This window comes from Salvelinus fontinalis, unplaced genomic scaffold (genome assembly GCF_029448725.1).
Source record: "Salvelinus fontinalis isolate EN_2023a unplaced genomic scaffold, ASM2944872v1 scaffold_0004, whole genome shotgun sequence".
Taxonomy (NCBI): domain Eukaryota; kingdom Metazoa; phylum Chordata; class Actinopteri; order Salmoniformes; family Salmonidae; genus Salvelinus; species Salvelinus fontinalis.
Genome location: NW_026600213.1, coordinates 1,175,657 through 1,195,757, shown reverse-complemented (window position 1 = coordinate 1,195,757; position 20,101 = coordinate 1,175,657). Strand labels below are relative to the sequence as shown.

The following is a 20,101-nucleotide window of genomic DNA, read 5'->3' as shown; positions in this document are numbered from 1 at the left end:
ACAGCTACATTTCCCCCAGGCTACATGAATATAAAGAGACATGAGACAAAACAATCATAATGAATCAGATTACACGGCCCCCAGGCTACATGAATATAAAGAGACATGAGACAAAACAATCATAATGAATCAGATTACATGGCCCCCAGGCTACATGAATATAAAGAGACATGAGACAAAACAATCATAATGAATCAGATTACATGGCCCCCAGGCTACATGAATATAAAGAGACATGAGACAAAACTATCATAATGAATCAGATTACATGGCCCCCAGGCTACATGAATATAAAGAGACATGAGACAAAACAATCATAATGAATCAGATTACATGGCCCCCAGGCTACATGAATATAAAGAGACATGAGACAAAACAATCATAATGAATCAGATTACATGGCCCCCAGGCTACATGAATATAAAGAGACATGAGACAAAACAATCATAATGAAACAGATTGCATGGCCCCCAGGCTACATGAATATAAAGAGACATGAGACAAAACAATCATAATGAATCAGATTACATGGCCCCCAGGCTACATGAATATAAAGAGACATGAGACAAAACAATCATAATGAATCAGATTACATGGCCCCCAGGCTACATGAACATAAAGAGACATGAGACAAAACAATCATAATGAATCAGATTACATGGCCCCCAGGCTACATGAATATAAAGAGACATGAGACAAAACAATCATAATGAATCAGATTACATGGCCCCCAGGCTACATGAATATAAAGAGATATGATACAAAACAATGGACCTGTTGAATGTAATAAGTTATAAGACCTATATGATTCATTTAATTCTTCAGTCCTACCAGCTAATGTGAGATGTTTAGATTCCATAACATTTGAGGACACATACTGTAATTTATCTGGCCATTGTCACGATCGTCTTGTGAAGAGAGAGAGGACCAAAACGCAGCGTGTGAAAAATAAGACATCTTCTTTTATTAGAAGAGAGGAAAAACACGAAAAAAACGAACACTATACACAAAACAAACCAAAACAACAAACGACCGTGAAGCTACAAAACGAAAGTGCACACACAAGCTACTAACGTTTAGACATAGACAATTACCCACAAAAACCTAGTGCCTATGGCTGCCTTAAATATGGCTCCCAATCAGAGACAATTAATGACATCTGTCTCTGATTGAGAACCATTCAGGCAACCATAGACACAGCTAGACTTCTATACTAAACATAAACCCAACTACTCTAATAAACCCCCTAAACCTTACAACCACCCTAGACACTACAAAAAACACATACATTCCCCATGTCACAGCCTGACCTAACTAAAATAATAAAGAAAACAAAGAATACTAAGGCCAGGGCGTGACAACCATCTTTTCCCCCTCCCTTTCTGGCTGCCCTCCACCTTCCCTTCTCAGTTCAAGTTTGTTTATTTGTCATATACATGGAGTACACAGTGTGTTTATTTGTCATCTACATGGAGTACACAGTGTGTTTATTTGTCATATACATGGAGGACACAGTGTGTTAATTTGTCATTTACATGGAGTACACAGTGTGTTTATTTGTCATATACATGGAGTACACAGTGTGTTTATTTGTCATATACATGGAGTACACAGTGTGTTTATTTGTCATATACATGGAGTACACAGTGTGTTTATTTGTCATATACATGGAGTACACAGTGTGTTTATTTGTCATATACATGGAGGACACAGTGTGTTTATTTGTCATATACATGGAGTACACAGTGTGTTTATTTGTCATATACATGGAGTACACAGTGTGTTTATTTGTCATATACATGGAGTACACAGTGTGTTTATTTGTCATATACATGGAGGACACAGTGTGTTTATTTGTCATATACATGGAGTACACAGTGTGTTTATTTGTCATATACATGGAGTACACAGTGTGTTTATTTGTCATATACATGGAGGACACAGTGCAATGAAACACTTCCTTGCAGGTTAACCTCTTGACAATGCAACAACAATAGAACAAGTCAGTAGCTAAGTTACTAAAAAGAGTAATACAATAGTAATAAACCCTTCATTCATCAGTATCCTGAACATAGCTGGGGGTTTCTGGGATAGAGGGTTGATATAAAAGTCAGTACTACAATAGTAATAAACCCTTCATTCATCAGTATCCTGAACATAGCTGGGTGTTTCTGGGATAGAGGGTTGATATAAAAGTCAATATTGTAAGATGTAAGAAATACAATAAGCAATAGCCCTAGGCTATAAAGAGACATGATACAAAACAATCATAATGAATCAGATTACATGGAGAGGGGTACCTGATCCTAGATCATAATGAATCAGATTACATGGAGGGGGGGAACTGATCCTAGATCATAATGAATCAGTTTACATGGAGAGGGGGGACTTGATCCTAGATCATAATGAATCAGATTACATGCACAGGGGGACCTGATCCTAGATCATAATGAATCAGACTACGGGGAGACCTGATCCTAGATCATAATGAATAAGATTACATGGAGAGGGGGACCTGATCCTAGATCATAATGAATCAGATTACATGGAGAGGAGGGACCTGATCCTAGATCATAATGAATCAGATTACATGGAGAGGGGGACCTGATCCTAGATCAGAATGAATCAGATTACATGGAGAGGAGGGACCTGATCCTAGATCAGCACTCCAACTCTGGGACACTGCCTGTATAAAACCGAACACATAGTTGTAAAGTCTAGTTATAGCAGGTGTTTACTGCCATCTAGTGGAAGATACCAATAAAACACTTTATTATCAGGGTGGGGAGACTGCTAAACTGAAACAGAAAGTAAAGTTGTTCTTTTGTTCAGGATCCATTTTGAGACGACAGAGCAGAAAACGCTATATGGAGATTATTGAAAAATAAAGTAAGTATTTCTGAACAATAATCTATTCTAAAGGACAGAGTAAGAGAATGAATACCTGGAATGAGATATTACTAGTTAGTAGAACTGCTACTTGAGCTGAGTTGCTGACAGACAGCAGTTTTCAAAGTGTAAACTAATCAGTAGGCCGACATGTTATCAGTAAAACGTCTGGTAAAGATTGTGGAGGAGCTTTTCAATTATATGGTTTTATGTTTATCTCAGGGTTTCTCAATCCTTTTGTTCTTACCAGCACTTACACACCTGATTCAACTAATCATCAAATATTTTAAGACAGTTTAATATTTGAGGCATACAAATGAACATTCTTAAATTAAAACCTTTTTGGTTTGTAGGCCTGTTTACAAGTATTAAAGTCCGACAGTAACTCACATTTTGGAGGAAAAAAACACAGCTAAACTTGGTTTCGAGTAAATTATATGTTTATCAAAAATAATGTAAGAGGGATGTCTTGAAGAAACGCGTCTGGGTTTAGAACTCTGTGTCTCAGTGCGCTGCGACAGGGGGAAGTTCGTTTTGCATGGCCCGGTGCTACAGGGGAATGGACATTTATTTTAAGGACCAATGGAATGGTCTAAAATGCGCAAACTCTGCTCACCCGGGGAGCCGGGCAATGCAAAACGAAACTACCCAGTGACCGTTAGTTTATTTCCTGATATGAAATGTAAAGTAACTTTGTAGCCGACGCAGTTCCAGAATGTCTGTTGAAACTGTGTCTCATATGGAACGTTAGAACAGCGGTGGAAACAGAACTCAGTTCTCAAACTGGAGTAAAAGGAAAGATTCCTTCATAGAACATGACTCAAGTAAAAGGGAAAGTCACACAGTAAAATACTACTTCAGTAAAAGTCTAGAAGTGTTTGGTTTCAAATATAATTAAGTATCAAAAGTAAAAGTAAAGTAGTAATAATTGAACATTCCTTTTATTAAGCAAACCATACCGACATTTTTTCTTGTTATTTTAATTTACGGATAGCCAGGGTCACACTCCAACACTCAAACATCATTTAAAAACAAAGCATTTGTGTTTAGTGAGTCCGCCAGATCAGAGGCAGTAGGGATGACCAGGGATGTTCTCTGTTTAGTGAGTCCACCAGATCAGAGGCAGTAGGGATGACCAGGGATGTTCTCTGTTTAGTGAGTCCACCAGATCAGAGGCAGTAGGGACGACCAGGGATGTTCTCTGTTTAGTGAGTCCGCCAGATCAGAGGCAGTAGGGACGACCAGGGATGTTCTCTGTTTAGTGAGTCCACCAGATCAGAGGCAGTAGGGATGACCAGGGATGTTCTCTGTTTAGTGAGTCCACCAGATCAGAGGCAGTAGGGATGAACAGAGATGTTCTCTGTTTAGTGAGTCCACCAGATAAGAGGCAGTAGGGATGACCAGGGATGTTCTCTGTTTAGTGAGTCCGCCAGATAAGAGGCAGTAGGGATGACCAGGGATGTTCTCTGTTTAGTGAGTCCACCAGATCAGAGGCAGTAGGGATGAACAGAGATGTTCTCTGTTTAGTGAGTCCTCCAGATCAGAGGCAGTAGGGATGACCAGGGATGTTCTCTGTTTAGTGAGTCCACCAGATAAGAGGCAGTAGGGATGACCAGGGATGTTCTCTGTTTAGTGAGTCCGCCAGATCAGATGCAGTAGAGATGACCAGGGATGTTCTCTGTTTAGTGAGTCCACCAGATAAGAGACAGTAGGGATGACCAGGGATGTTCTCTGTTTAGTGAGTCCACCAGATCAGAGGCAGTAGGGATGACCAGGGATGTTCTCTGTTTAGTGAGTCCGCCAGATCAGAGACAGTAGGGATGACCAGGGATGTTCTCTGTTTAGTGAGTCCACCAGATCAGAGGCAGTAGGGATGACCAGGGATGTTCTCTGTTTAGTGAGTCCACCAGATCAGAGGCAGTAGGGATGACCAGGGATGTTCTCTGTTTAGTGAGTCCGCCAGATCAGAGACAGTAGGGATGACCAGGGATGTTCTCTGTTTAGTGAGTCCTCCAGATCAGAGACAGTAGGGATGACCAGGAATGTTCTCTGTTTAGTGAGTCCTCCAGATCAGAGACAGTAGGGATGACCAGGGATGTTCTCTGTTTAGTGAGTCCTCCAGATCAGAGGCAGTAGGGATGACCAGGGATGTTCTCTGTTTAGTGAGTCCACCAGATCAGAGACAGTAGGGATGACCAGGGATGTTCTCTGTTTAGTGAGTCCTCCAGATCAGAGACAGTAGGGATGACCAGGGATGTTCTCTGTTTAGTGAGTCCTCCAGATCAGAGACAGTAGGGATGACCAGGGATGTTCTCTGTTTAGTGTGTCCACCAGATAAGAGGCAGTAGGGATGACCAGGGATGTTCTCTGTTTAGTGAGTCCTCCAGATCAGAGGCAGTAGGGATGACCAGGGATGTTCTCTGTTTAGTGAGTCCGCCAGATCAGAGACAGTAGGGATGACCAGGGATGTTCTCTGTTTAGTGTGTGAATTGTACCATTTTCCTGTCCTGCGAAGCATTCAAAATGTAAATAGTACTTTTGGGTGTCAGGTAAAATGTATGGAGTAAAAAGTACATAATTTTCTTCATGAATGTAGTTAAGTAAAAGTAAAAGTTGTTAAAAATATATTTCTCAAAGACAATAAATATCCTGTTAGTGAATACACATAGTTGTGAGACATGGCCTTGTGTTGCTGTACTGTCTATAACTACCTTAACAAACAGTGACTTATTATTATTATTATTATTGTTGCTGTACTGTCTATAACTACCTTAACAAACAGTGACTTATTATTGTTATTATTATTATTATTATTGTTGCTGTACTGTCTATAACTACCTTAACAAACAGTGACTTATTATTATTATTATTGTTGCTGTACTGTCTATAACTACCTTAACAAACAGTGACTTATTATTATTATTGTTGTTGCTGTACTGTCTATAACTACCTTAACAAACAGTGACTTATTATTATGATTGAGTTACCATGGAGATAAAATGTCACAATTACATGTTCATGTGATGCATTAAATCATCTGACTGTTTCTATGTCTGTTAGTAAATGTTTTATAAGAGATAATTAATAAATGAGAACCATTGGAAATCAATTATTTGTTGTCACTGTGTTAACCACAACCAACATGCTGGATCTCTTTTTAGGGGTCAGTGCTCTAAAATGAGACTCTCTGGGGAGAGAGAGCAGGGCGGCCCTGCCTCTAAAATGAGTCTCTCTGGGGAGAGAGAGGAGGGGGGCCCTGCCTCTAAAATGCATCTCTCTGGGGAGAGAGAGGAGGGGGGCCCTGCCTCCAAAATGAGTCTCTCTGGGGGACATGACACCAAAGCTAAGAGGTAAGATGACAATTTTATGAAGATTTGATTAAGTTTATTTCCAAAATAAATAGCTATCTTAAGATGAATGGACTTACTGTAAATCTCTCTGGATAAGAGCATCTGCTAAATCAGGAGTTCTCAATCCGGGGTCTGTGGAGGTACTGCACGGGTTCTCAATCCGGGGTCTGTGGAGGTACTGCAGGGGTTCTCAATCCGGGGTCTGTGGAGGTACTGCAGGGGTTCTCAATCCGGGGTCTGTGGAGGTACTGCAGGAGTTCTCAATCCGGGGTCTGTGGAGGTACTGCAGGGGTTCTCAATCCGGGGTCTGTGGAGGTACTGCAGGGGTTCTCAATCCGGGGTCTGTGGAGGTACTGCAGGGGTTCTCAATCCGGGGTCTGTGGAGGTACTGCAGGGGTTCCACGGCACCCTGACTGTACTCGTTGCAATGTAAGACATTTGATAGAATTTTCACATGACACAACCACTTTGCCTACACTTAATTATTGCCTAATATAATGGAATGCATATTGTTTTAACCAATTCTGATCATTGTTACAAGCAGAATTTTGACAATATTACTGTTATATCAACACACTCTTCACACCCGTTTAACAACTCTAAATAGCTTTGGCATAGTAGGCATCAAATCCCTTCCCAATAATGTTGCCTACAACGTTGCATACAATGTTCATTTACATCCAACACATATTATGCCCCAGATGCCTTCAATTGCCCAATTTATAGCCACGCCCAATTTAGGATTGTTTTTTAACAACGTGATGTTGCGCTCCAAAGGGAGAACTTGAAATAACATGATGTAGATAATTAAATCATCAAAAGAAAAACATGTTTATTATATACTCTTAGAAAATAAGGTTCCTTATAGAACCAAAAAGGCTTGTATCACTTCCTTCATATATGGAACCACTAAAAGTTATATATATTTTTGGGTTCAGTGAAGAAGAACCTTTAGAGTTCTGATCAACAAAAGGTTAATGTTTTGAGGATGTGAACCCAGCAGCCCTCCAGTGGTCAGATCAATTCCGCCTGTTTTTTCCAACGTCCGGCACAGGATTTGAACCAGCCACCTTTCAGCCACAGGTCCAACTTTTGCCACAGCGCCCTCCTTATCTGCTGGATGAAAACCTGAGTTAATCTTCAGAAATAAGCATGATTTAATCTGCCAAAATGAAGACAAAGTGCTATGCAGACATACATGGTATCGCTTGTTATACATAATTATTATACATAAATCATTGTCAAAAGCACAAGACATACTGTTGCATGTAGGTCTATATTATTTATAGATTGATCATATAGAAACATAAAACATTATTTTAACTACTACAAAGCAATTACATGTGGCGCAGGAACCACTGACTCACTGCATGATTCTATAGTATTATCAAGACACCTGCTGTTAACTCTTAACTACTTAGGACAGCTCACCAGGTGTCCTAAATATCTGCTGACTAGGTGGGACTAGAGACTTCATGCATATCTTTAATTTATACCCATAAGTGTAAAATGTCTTTATTCTCAGCACTTATACAACCAATTCTCTACTCTGAGACGCTTTGTGGATATGGTCCCAGATCTCAACATATTGTTATAAAAAAACATAGAATGTTTGTTTTACATAATAATAAAAAATGAATATTACTAATGTAACCCACTGTAAAGACTGGGTTTAGTTGATTGTGTTGCACTGCTCATGTCCCCGTACAGAACTGTCCGCGTCCCCGTACAGAACTGTCCGCGTCCCCGTACAGAACTGTCCGCGTCCCCGTACAGAACTGTCCGCGTCCCCGTACAGAACTGTCCGCGTCCCCGTACAGAACTGTCCGCGTCCCCGTACAGAACTGTCCGCGTCCCCGTTCGGTGTGGCGCCAAGCATATTGTCCGGTTACGCGCAGAGTTGGCTGAGGTGATCTTGGGGAATAACGACGAAGTTCACTACAGTGTTGAGACACCGCAGTTCAGTGTTCAATTTGCTTTTTTCTTTACGGTCAGGGACAGTATGAGTGTAGCCAGAACCTTTTCACTCTCTATCCTTGTTTCAATTAGTGGTTCACCGGATTCGTCATTTTCATCGAGACGAGGTACAGAACGACCAGCTAGCTAGCCAAGCTAGTCAGTACAGCTAGGTAACCTAGCTAGCTACTATACCAGCAGCATCCCAGTTAACTTAGCTAACAATACATCATTCTCTCGTTGACGGATGCTGGCTACCTCTGTCCGGTTCTCCTCTCTTCACTAGATGGACGGTAACTTTAGTGTTTAACCCCTCTGTGTCCAAGGACCAATCTTTTGAATATTATTTTCATTTTCTCAATAGCAGGTATTGGACACCGGGTAAATAATCACTAGTCAGAGCCTCAACCTTAGTATACTGTAATGACCTGACTAGATCATAAATTAACAATTGTCCAGACAGAGGATTGAGTTTGCGAATTGACGGTTTAATAAACCAACTTTACACAGGCTACTGTTTGGCCGTAGCCCACGCCAAATAAATGACAGATAACCCACAAGCCAATCGTGACCTTCTCTTGTGAAGCCCAGACGTAAAGAGAGAGAACAAAGGCTGAACCTGGTCTTAACTTCCAATGCTCCATCCCCCTGCCCAACCCCCCTCCACGCCACTCCGCCAACCGCCAGGATGCCCGGCATCAGAACATTCCAGGCATTCCCGTGATTGGCAGATAGCAGGTTGATTGACATGTCGGACCCCGCGAACACTGGGTACTGGTCAGTACAACACAACCACCTACTAGCCTAACACATAACACACAGCTGTCTGTGCGGGTCGCTACAATACAGTCATTATACAAAACATCTTAAAATCTGATATTGCGAGTAAACAACCTCGGAATAGAAAAGACAAGAGTGCGTCTTCCAGCCCACCAATAAATTACATAATTCAACCCTCCCGGTTAGTAACTTTACCTCAACATGCCCCCGGAGAAGGCAGAGTAACGACACCAGCCTTTTAGCGGGGCTGACTACAACGCTCGCGTCGCTAAATGAATTTCGTTATTAAAAATGACACACTGCTCGCACGCGCCAACGAGCGTCTAGAAGGCAGTTCTATTTGTGACTCAGATCGCGCTGCAAGTCCTTATTTATTTAACTAGGCAAGTCATTTAAGAACAAATTATTATTACAATGACTGCCTACCAAAAGGCAAAAGGCCTCCTGCGGGGACGAGGGCTGGGATTAAATAAATTAATATAAATATAGGACAAAAACACACATCACGACAAGAGAGACAACACGACATAAAGAGAGACCTAACATGCTGACCAGACACGTCGCGTGCGCCAGCGTCGCAAAATACATTTAGAAATCCATGTTATTCAATTATTGCGCCAATGAGCGTCTACGTTGCCAAGGGCTAAAATTGAACTCCTTTCAAAATACATTTATGCACGATGGCGCAGCCGGTTTGGGTTCTGTGTAAGACAACAACATAGCACGGCAGCAACACATGACAACACAACATGGCAGCAACACATGACAACATAGCACGGCAGCAACACATGACAACACAACATGGCAGCAACACATGACAACACAACATGGCAGCAACACATGACAACACAGCATGACAACAACATGGTAGCATCACAACATGGTAGCAGAACAAAACATGGTACAAACATTATTGGGCACAGACAACAGCACAAAGGGCAAGAAGGTAGAGACAACAGCACAAAGGGCAAGAAGGTAGAGACAACAGCACAAAGGACAAGAAGGTAGAGACAACAATACAAAGGGCAAGAAGGTAGAGACAACAATACAAAGGGCAAGAAGGTAGAGACAACAATACAAAGGGCAAGAAGGTAGAGACGACAATACAAAGGGCAAGAAGGTAGAGACGACAATACAAAGGGCAAGAAGGTAGAGACAACAATACAAAGGGCAAGAAGGTAGAGACAACAATACAAAGGACAAGAAGGTAGAGACAACAGCACAAAGGACAAGAAGGTAGAGACAACAGCACAAAGGACAAGAAGGTAGAGACAACAGCACAAAGGACAAGAAGGTAGAGACAACAGCACAAAGGACAAGAAGGTAGAGACAACAGCACAAAGGACAAGAAGGTAGAGACAACAGCACAAAGGACAAGAAGGTAGAGACAACAGCACAAAGGACAAGAAGGTAGAGACAACAGCACAAAGGACAAGAAGGTAGAGACAACAGCACAAAGGACAAGAAGGTAGAGACAACAATACAAAGGGCAAGAAGGTAGAGACAACAATACAAAGGGCAAGAAGGTAGAGACAACAGCACAAAGGGCAAGAAGGTAGAGACAACAATACAAAGGGCAAGAAGGTAGAGACGACAATACAAAGGGCAAGAAGGTAGAGACAACAATACAAAGGGCAAGAAGGTAGAGACAACAATACAAAGGACAAGAAGGTAGAGACAACAACTGTCAGAAAGATTTTCCATGTTTGAGTGTTTGAATGAAGAGATAAAACTGTCCAGGTTGAGTGTTTGAATGAAGAGATGGAGATAAAACTGTCCAGGTTGAGTGTTTGAATGAAGAGATGGAGATAAAACTGTCCAGGTTGAGTGTTTGAATGAAGAGATAAAACTGTCCAGGTTGAGTGTTTGAATGAAGAGATAAAACTGTCCAGGTTGAGTGTTTGAATGAAGAGATAAAACTGTCCAGGTTGAGTGTTTGAATGAAGAGATGGAGATAAAACTGTCCAGTTTGAGTGTTTGAATGAAGAGATGGAGATAAAACTGTCCAGGTTGAGTGTTTGAATGAAGAGATGCAGATAAAACTGTCCAGGTTGAGTGTTTAAATGAAGAGATGGAGATAAAACTGGCCAGGTTGAGTGTTTGAATGAAGAGATGGAGATAAAACTGTCCAGGTTGAGTGTTTGTTGCAGCTCGTTCCAGTCGCTAGCTGCAGAGAACTGAAAAGACGAGTGACCCAGGGATGTGTGTGCTTTGGGGACCTTTAACAGAATGTGACTGGCAGAACGTGTGTTGTATGTGGAGGATGAGGGCTGCAGTAGATATCTCAGATAGGGGGGAGTGAGGCCGAAGAGGGTCGATATCTCAGATAGGGGGGAGTGAGGCCTAAGAGGGTTTTATAAATGAGTATCAACCAGTGTTTGTTGCAGCTGCATTCATTTCTACTTTACTCTACTCTCAGTAATAATGCATTCATTTCATTCTACTCTCAGTAATGCTGCATTAATTTCATTCTACTCTCAGTAATGCTGCATTAATTTCATTCTGCTCTCAGTAATGCTGCATTCATTTAATTATGCTCTCAGTAATAATGCATTCATTTCATTCTACTCTCAGTAATGCTGCATTCATTTCATTCTACTCTCAGTAATGCTGCATTCATTTCATTCTACTATCAATATTAATGCATTCATTTCATTCTGCTCTCAGTAATGCTGCATTCATTTCATTCTACTCTCAGTAATGCTGCATTCATTTCATTCTACTCTCAGTAATGCTGCATTAATTTCATTCTACTCTCAGTAATGCTGCATTAATTTCATTCTACTCTCAGTAATAATGCATTCATTTCATGATACTCTCAGTAATCCTGCATTCATTTCATTCTAATTTCAGTAATGCTGCATTCATTTCATTCTACTCTCAGTAATGAGGCATTCATTTCATTATACTCTCAGTAATAATGCATTCATTTCATTCTTACTCAGTAATGCTGCATTCATTTAATTCTACTCTCAGTAATGCTGCATTCATTTCATTCTTACTCAGTAATAATGCATTCATTTCATTCTACTGTCAGTAATAATGCATTCATTTCATTCTACTCTCAGTAATGCTGCATTCATTTCATTCTTACTCAGTAATGCTGCATTCATTTAATTCTTACTCAGTAATAATGCATTCATTTCATTCTACTCTCAGTAATAATGCATTCATTTCATTCTTACTCAGTAATAATGCATTCATTTCATTCTTACTCAGTAATGATGCATTCATTTCATTCTTACTCAGTAATGATGCATTCATTTCATTATACTCTCAGTAATGCTGCATTCATTTCATTATACTCTCAGTAATGCTGCATTCATTTCATTCTTACTCAGTAATAATGCATTCATTTCATTCTTACTCAGTAATTATGCATTCATTTCATTATACTCTCAGTAATGCTGCATTCATTTCATTCTACTCTCAGTAATGCTGCATTAATTTCATTCTACTCTCAGTAATGCTGCATTAATTTCATTCTGCTCTCAGTAATGCTGCATTCATTTAATTATGCTCTCAGTAATAATGCATTCATTTCATTCTACTCTCAGTAATGCTGCATTCATTTCATTCTACTCTCAGTAATGCTGCATTCATTTCATTCTACTATCAATATTAATGCATTCATTTCATTCTGCTCTCAGTAATGCTGCATTCATTTCATTCTACTCTCAGTAATGCTGCATTCATTTCATTCTACTCTCAGTAATGCTGCATTAATTTCATTCTACTCTCAGTAATGCTGCATTAATTTCATTCTACTCTCAGTAATAATGCATTCATTTCATGATACTCTCAGTAATCCTGCATTCATTTCATTCTAATTTCAGTAATGCTGCATTCATTTCATTCTACTCTCAGTAATGAGGCATTCATTTCATTATACTCTCAGTAATAATGCATTCATTTCATTCTTACTCAGTAATGCTGCATTCATTTAATTCTACTCTCAGTAATGCTGCATTCATTTCATTCTTACTCAGTAATAATGCATTCGTTTCATTCTACTCTCAGTAATGAGGCATTCATTTCATTATACTCTCAGTAATGCTGCATTCATTTCATTCTGCTCTCAGTAATGCTGCATTCATTTAATTCATTAATTTCATTAATTAAACCTCATTGGTTTATAGAAGCAGGTACCCATGTGCCATCTCCTCATTTAGCAAAAAAACATGAACATAACTTATTTTGTAATTAAACTGTTCTTATGTTTCCCCATCTGAGCTCAGAGTAGATGAGAGATGTAATGTTTGTCTCTGTTGTGTTGAAGACCAATCAAGAGGAAGGGACCAGCCTCCCCTGTACCCAGCTGTGTGTCCATGAAGAGTGACCAGTCTATGGATCAACCTATGAAGTTTAGAAAGGTAGACTTTTCTACTGAACAAAGGTAAGAAGAACTCATGGGTCATGGTCAGTGAGTTAAACAACACTGTATCTAGTCATTTCTCCTCTCCCATTTTCCCATTTCTTTTGTTGTTTTCATAATCCATAGGCTAATCCTTTTGTCCATTTTCATAGTCCTGTGTGTGTGTGTGTGTGTGTGTGTGTGTGTGTGTGTGTGTGTGTGTGTGTGTGTGTGCTGTCGTGTCTTTGACTATGTCAGATTAATTGCTATGACATGCTATTCTATAAAATAATTTCTCCGTAATTAATATTACCTGATTGAACTAATCATGTAAATGTTAATTAACTAGAGAGGGACACCACGAAATAATATTTATAGAGCTGTTATCTTCCGAATAAACTCTTAAAGATTTAGTAATATTTTACATCCATAGCAGTCACATTAATCGTCAGTTTATTCAGTCTCATCTGAAAGTTGTAAATCCTTGATTATCTGCAAGAATCCTGGCTAAGAAGTTGAATCAGCAATACAAAATTGGGTTTAATTATTTATTTACTAAATACCTAACTAATCACACAGAATCACACATATACAATTAAATCATAACTTGATTACAAAGTGCCGTCATACAGAAAAACGTCCCTAGCGGGCGGAATAGATATGACAGCTTGTTACACAAAGAAAAGGGGCGGGATTTTAGTGAAAGAGCGGGAGACTGGAACACAGGTGAGCTGTGCTCTCGTAAATACAGTATCTTATGCATTCTAAATTACCGCCCATTTGAAGAAGGAAAATGCAATAAATATTTACTCTGAGCTGCGCTTCGGTAGGTTGGTGGTAGATGGAAGACCGTGTTGCCAACCCGAGTCCTCTGTCCTTTGAAGAATGTCTCTGGTAGTCACTGGATACGTTGGAGTAACGTTGTGTGTAGTAGACGGGATGGTTGGACTGTCCTTCCTAACCTGCGTTTGTAGCAGCTGTTGCTAACTCAACGGCTAGGAGATATCACTTCTGTAGTGAATACGAGTTCACAGTTCATACCATTCACAATCAAAGTCCATGCTGCTGTTGGCTTAGTTCTGTAGTTATTATCTGAACCATTCTGAAACCGGATCGTCATCCTAGTGTACCCGGAACAGGAAGTTATATTTTTGTCAATGGCTTTTATAGTGGAGGGAGAGGGGTGTGTCTGAAAAGTCTATTACCCATGTCTCTTCACAGGGGCGGGCCCCTAGTTGAGCAGAAGCCCAAACTTATGAAAACACAAATCTCTCATTTGGAAGCTAAAATTAAATTTCATCTCTTCACAAATAATTTCATATTCAAACATTTGAATTAAACAACAATTCCATGTGAATCCGATACCTCTGATGTTTAGACTTTCCACAGTAGAGTTTATGTCATTCTATCATTGATGAGAATGTGTCAGATGACAACCGAACTGACATCATATACCTTAAGTACCACTGAATATGTTCAGTTGGTCGGATTACCAGAATATAGTTCTTTCCCCCCCACCTTCTGATGTCCCCAGAATCTCTATGTTAACCAAGGGGTTTTCTTATGTCACATCAGTAGGGAAGAGAAAAAGGGGGAAAGAGGTATTTATGACTGTCATAAACCTACCCCCACTGCCAACGTCATGACAGTGCACTCCCTGAATGAGGAGATGTAATCTCTAGTCACTTTTACCCCTACCTACATGTACATATTACCTCAATTATAGCCTCATTATTACCTCAACTACCTGGTACCCCTGCACATTGACTCAGTACTGGTACTCCTTATAGTCTCATTATTACCTCAACTACCTGGTACCCCTGCACATTGACTCAGTACTGGTACTCCTTATAGTCTCATTATTACCTCAACTACCTGGTACCCCTGCACATTGACTCAGTACTGGTACTCCTTATAGTCTCATTATTACCTCAACTACCTGGTACCCCTGCACATTGACTCAGTACTGGTACTCCTTATAGTCTCATTATTACCTCAACTACCTGGTACCCCTGCACATTGACTCAGTACTGGTTCTCCTTATAGTCTCATTATTACCTCAACTACCTGGTACCCTGCACATTGACTCAGTACTGGTACTCCTTATAGTCTCATTATTACCTCAACTACCTGGTACCCCTGCACATTGACTCAGTACTGGTACTCCTTATAGTCTCATTATTACCTCAACTACCTGGTACCCTGCACATTGACTCAGTACTGGTACTCCTTATAGTCTCATTATTACCTCAACTACCTGGTACCCTGCACATTGACTCAGTACTGGTACTCCTTATAGTCTCATTATTACCTCAACTACCTGGTACCCCTGCACATTGACTCAGTACTGGTACTCCTTATAGCCTCATTATTACCTCAACTACCTGGTACCACTGCACATTGACTCAGTAATGGTACTCCTTATAGTCTCATTATTACCTCAACTACCTGGTACCCTGCACATTGACTCAGTACTGGTTCTCCTTATAGTCTCATTATTACCTCAACTACCTGGTACCCTGCACATTGACTCAGTACTGGTACTCCTTATAGTCTCATTATTACCTCATCTACCTGGTACCCCTGCACATTGACTCAGTACTGGTACTCCTTATAGTCTCATTATTACCTCAACTACCTGGTACCCTGCACATTGACTCAGTACTGGTACTCCTTATAGTCTCATTATTACCTCAACTACCTGGTACCCCTGCACATTGACTCAGTACTGGTACTCCTTATAGTCTCATTATTACCTCAACTACCTGGTACCCCTGCACATTGACTCAGTACTGGTACTCCTTATAGTCTCATTATTACCTCAACTACCTGGTACCCTGCACATTGACTCAGTACTGGTACTCCTTATAGTCTCATTATTACCTCAACTACCTGGTACCCCTGCACATTGACTCAGTATTGGTACTCCTTATAGCCTCATTATTACCTCAACTACCTGGTACCCCTGCACATTGACTCAGTACTGGTACTCCTTATAGTCTCATTATTACCTCAACTACCTGGTACCACTGCACATTGACTCAGTACTGGTACTCCTTATAGCCTCATTATTACCTCAACTACCTGGTACCCCTGCACATTGACTCAGTACTGGTACTCCTTATAGCCTCATTATTACCTCAACTACCTGGTACCCCTGCACATTGACTCAGTACTGGTACTCCTTATAGTCTCATTATTACCTCAACTACCTGGTACCCTGCACATTGACTCAGTACTGGTACTCCTTATAGCCTCATTATTACCTCAACTACCTGGTACCCCTGCACATTGACTCAGTACTGGTACTCCTTATAGTCTCATTATTACCTCAACTACCTGGTACCCTGCACATTGACTCAGTATTGGTACTCCTTATAGCCTCATTATTGTTATTTTATTGTGTTCTATTTCCTCTTTTTTTAGCAAATGTTTTGTACTTTTAGCTGCATTGTTGGGAAAGAGCTCATAAGCATTTCATAGTAAAGTGTACACCTGTTGAACTCGTCGCATGTGAGAAATACAATTTGATCTGATTTGAAGCTCATTGGCAGAAACACGTCGTTGGGTGTAATGGTCGTCTCGTGCTGAAGAGATCATGTTAGGATGTTGAAGCACGGTGGCTAGGAAAAACTCCCTAGAAAGGCACGAACCTAGGAAGAAACCTAGAGAGGAACCAGGCTCTGAGGGGTGACCAGTCCTCTTCTGTCTGTGCTGGGGAGAGATTATAAGAGAACATGGCCATTAAGTTCAAATCATTCTTCAAGATGTTCAAATGTTCATACATGACTAGCAGTGTCAAACAATAATCACAGTGGTTATAGAGGGTGCAATTGGTCAGTACCTCAGGAGTAAATGTCAGTTGGCTTTTCATAGCCGAGCATCCAGAGGTGATGTCACGACTTCCGCCGAAGTCGGTCCCTCTCCTTGTTCGGGAAGGGTTCGGCGGTCGACGTCACCGGTCTTTTAGCCATCGCCGATCCACTTTTCATTTTCCATTTGTTCTGTCTTGTCTTCCCACACACCTGGTTTCAATACCCTCATTACATATTGGGTATTTAACCCTCTGTTCCATGTCCTTGTCCGGAATTGTTTATTGTAGTGCTTGTGCACATGATGATGCTGGTGTGTAACGGGTTTTGTTTACCCATTCATTTATTGTTCTGTTTACGGTGGTTTTATTTATTGATCTATGTCGTTGTAAATCAGTTTTTGCGCTCCTGCGCCTGACTTCTCTGCCGCCATTACGAGAGAGAGAGAGAGAGAGAGAGAGAGAGAGAGAGAGAGAGAGAGAGAGAGAGAGAGAGAGAGAGAGAGAGAGAGAGAGAGAGAGAGAGAGAGAGAGAGAGAGAGAGGCGCTCCAGGAACAGGGTTGGAGAGAACTGTAATGATAGGCTACATCTGTCGGTACAAACTTTGAAGAAATGTTGACGTAATTTACATATTTTCTTGCGCTCCCTCACCTAAAAAAAATACATCACTGCTTATCATGCTGACCGACCTGATGGCCTTGGCTACATTCTCTGTCCTGCTACTGGTAGGACTATAACATTATGTGAACTGATCTGAACAGGTTTAGACTGGTCATCTATGATATGTAGGTTATATACAGTACATTCTCTGTCCTGCTACTGGTAGGACTATAACATTATGTGAACTGATCTGAACAGGTTTAGACTGGTCATCTATGATATGTAGGTTATATACAGTACATTCTCTGTCCTGCTACTGGTAGGTCTATAACATTATGTGAACTGATCTGAACAGGTTTAGACTGGTCATCTATGATATGTAGGCTTTAACCTAGTCTACTTTACATAATATAACATCTACATATCACTAACAACCCACTACTATACATTATAACCTAGTCTACTATACATAATATAACATCTACATATCACTAACAACCCACTACTATACATTATAACCTAGTCTACTTTACATAATATAACATCTACATATCACTAACAACCCACTACTATACATTATAACCTAGTCTACTTTACATAATATAACATCTACATATCACTAACAACCCACTACTATACATTATAACCTAGTCTACTTTACATAATATAACATCTACATATCACTAACAACCCACTACTATACATTATAACCTAGTCTACTTTACATAATATAACATCTACATATCACTAACAACCCACTACTATACATTATAACCTAGTCTACTTTACATAATATAACATCTACATATCACTAACAACCCACTACTATACATTATAACCTAGTCTACTATACATAATATAACATCTACATATCACTAACAACCCACTACTATACATTATAACCTAGTCTACTTTACATAATATAACATCTACATATCACTAACAACCCACTACTATACATTATAACCTAGTCTACTTTACATAATATAACATCTACATATCACTAACAACCCACTACTATACATTATAACCTAGTCTACTTTACATAATATAACATCTACATATCACTAACAACCCACTACTATACATTATAACCTAGTCTACTTTACATAATATAACATCTACATATCACTAACAAACCACTACTATACATTATAACCTAGCCTACTTTACATAATATAACATCTACATATCACTAACAACCCACTATTATACATTATAACCTAGTCTACTTTACATAATATAACATCTACATATCACTAACAACCCACTACTATACATTATAACCTAGTCTACTTTACATAATATAACATCTACATATCACTAACAACCCACTACTATACATTATAACCTAGTCTACTTTACATAATATAACATCTACATATCACTAACAACCCACTACTATACATTATAACCTAGTCTACTTTACATAATATAACATCTACATATCACTAACAACCCACTATTATACATTATAACCTAGTCTACTTTACATAATATAACATCTACATATCACTAACAACCCACTACTATACATTATAACCTAGTCTACTTTACATAATATAACATCTACATATCACTAACAACCCACTACTATACATTATAACCTAGTCTACTTTACATAATATAACATCTACATATCACTAACAACCCACTACTATACATTATAACCTAGTCTACTTTACATAATATAACATCTACATATCACTAACAACCCACTACTATACATTATAACCTAGTCTACTTTACATAATATAACATCTACATATCACTAACAACCCACTACTATACATTATAACCTAGTCTACTTTACATAATATAACATCTACATATCACTAACAACCCACTACTATACATTATAACCTAGTCTACTTTACATAATATAACATCTACATATCACTAACAACCCACTACTATACATTATAACCTAGTCTACTTTACATAATATAACATCTACATATCACTAACAACCCACTACTATACATTATAACCTAGTCTACTTTACATAATATAACATCTACATATCACTAACAACCCACTACTATACATTATAACCTAGTCTACTTTACATAATATAACATCTACATATCACTAACAACCCACTACTATACATTATAACCTAGTCTACTTTACATAATATAACATCTACATATCACTAACAACCCACTACTATACATTATAACCTAGTCTACTTTACATAATATAACATCTACATATCACTAACAACCCACTACTATACATTATAACCTAGTCTACTTTACATAATATAACATCTACATATCACTAACAACCCACTACTATACATTATAACCTAGTCTACTTTACATAATATAACATCTACATATCACTAACAACCCACT

The 20,101-nt window shown here is 39.3% G+C and overlaps 1 protein-coding gene across 1 annotated transcript in view; it reads left to right on the top strand.

Annotated features, from left to right (window-relative positions):
• The first annotated feature begins 6,112 nt into the window (after nt 1-6,112).
• The window catches only part of LOC129841954 (NLR family CARD domain-containing protein 3-like), a 26,899-nt gene continuing 12,910 nt past the window's right edge, over nt 6,113-20,101 (top strand). The window contains exons 1-2 of the mRNA XM_055910321.1: nt 6,113-6,239; nt 13,255-13,371. Of these exons, the coding sequence (XP_055766296.1) occupies nt 6,157-6,239; nt 13,255-13,371 (200 nt within the window). The 5' untranslated portion in view covers nt 6,113-6,156. The remainder of the gene's footprint in view (nt 6,240-13,254; nt 13,372-20,101) is intronic.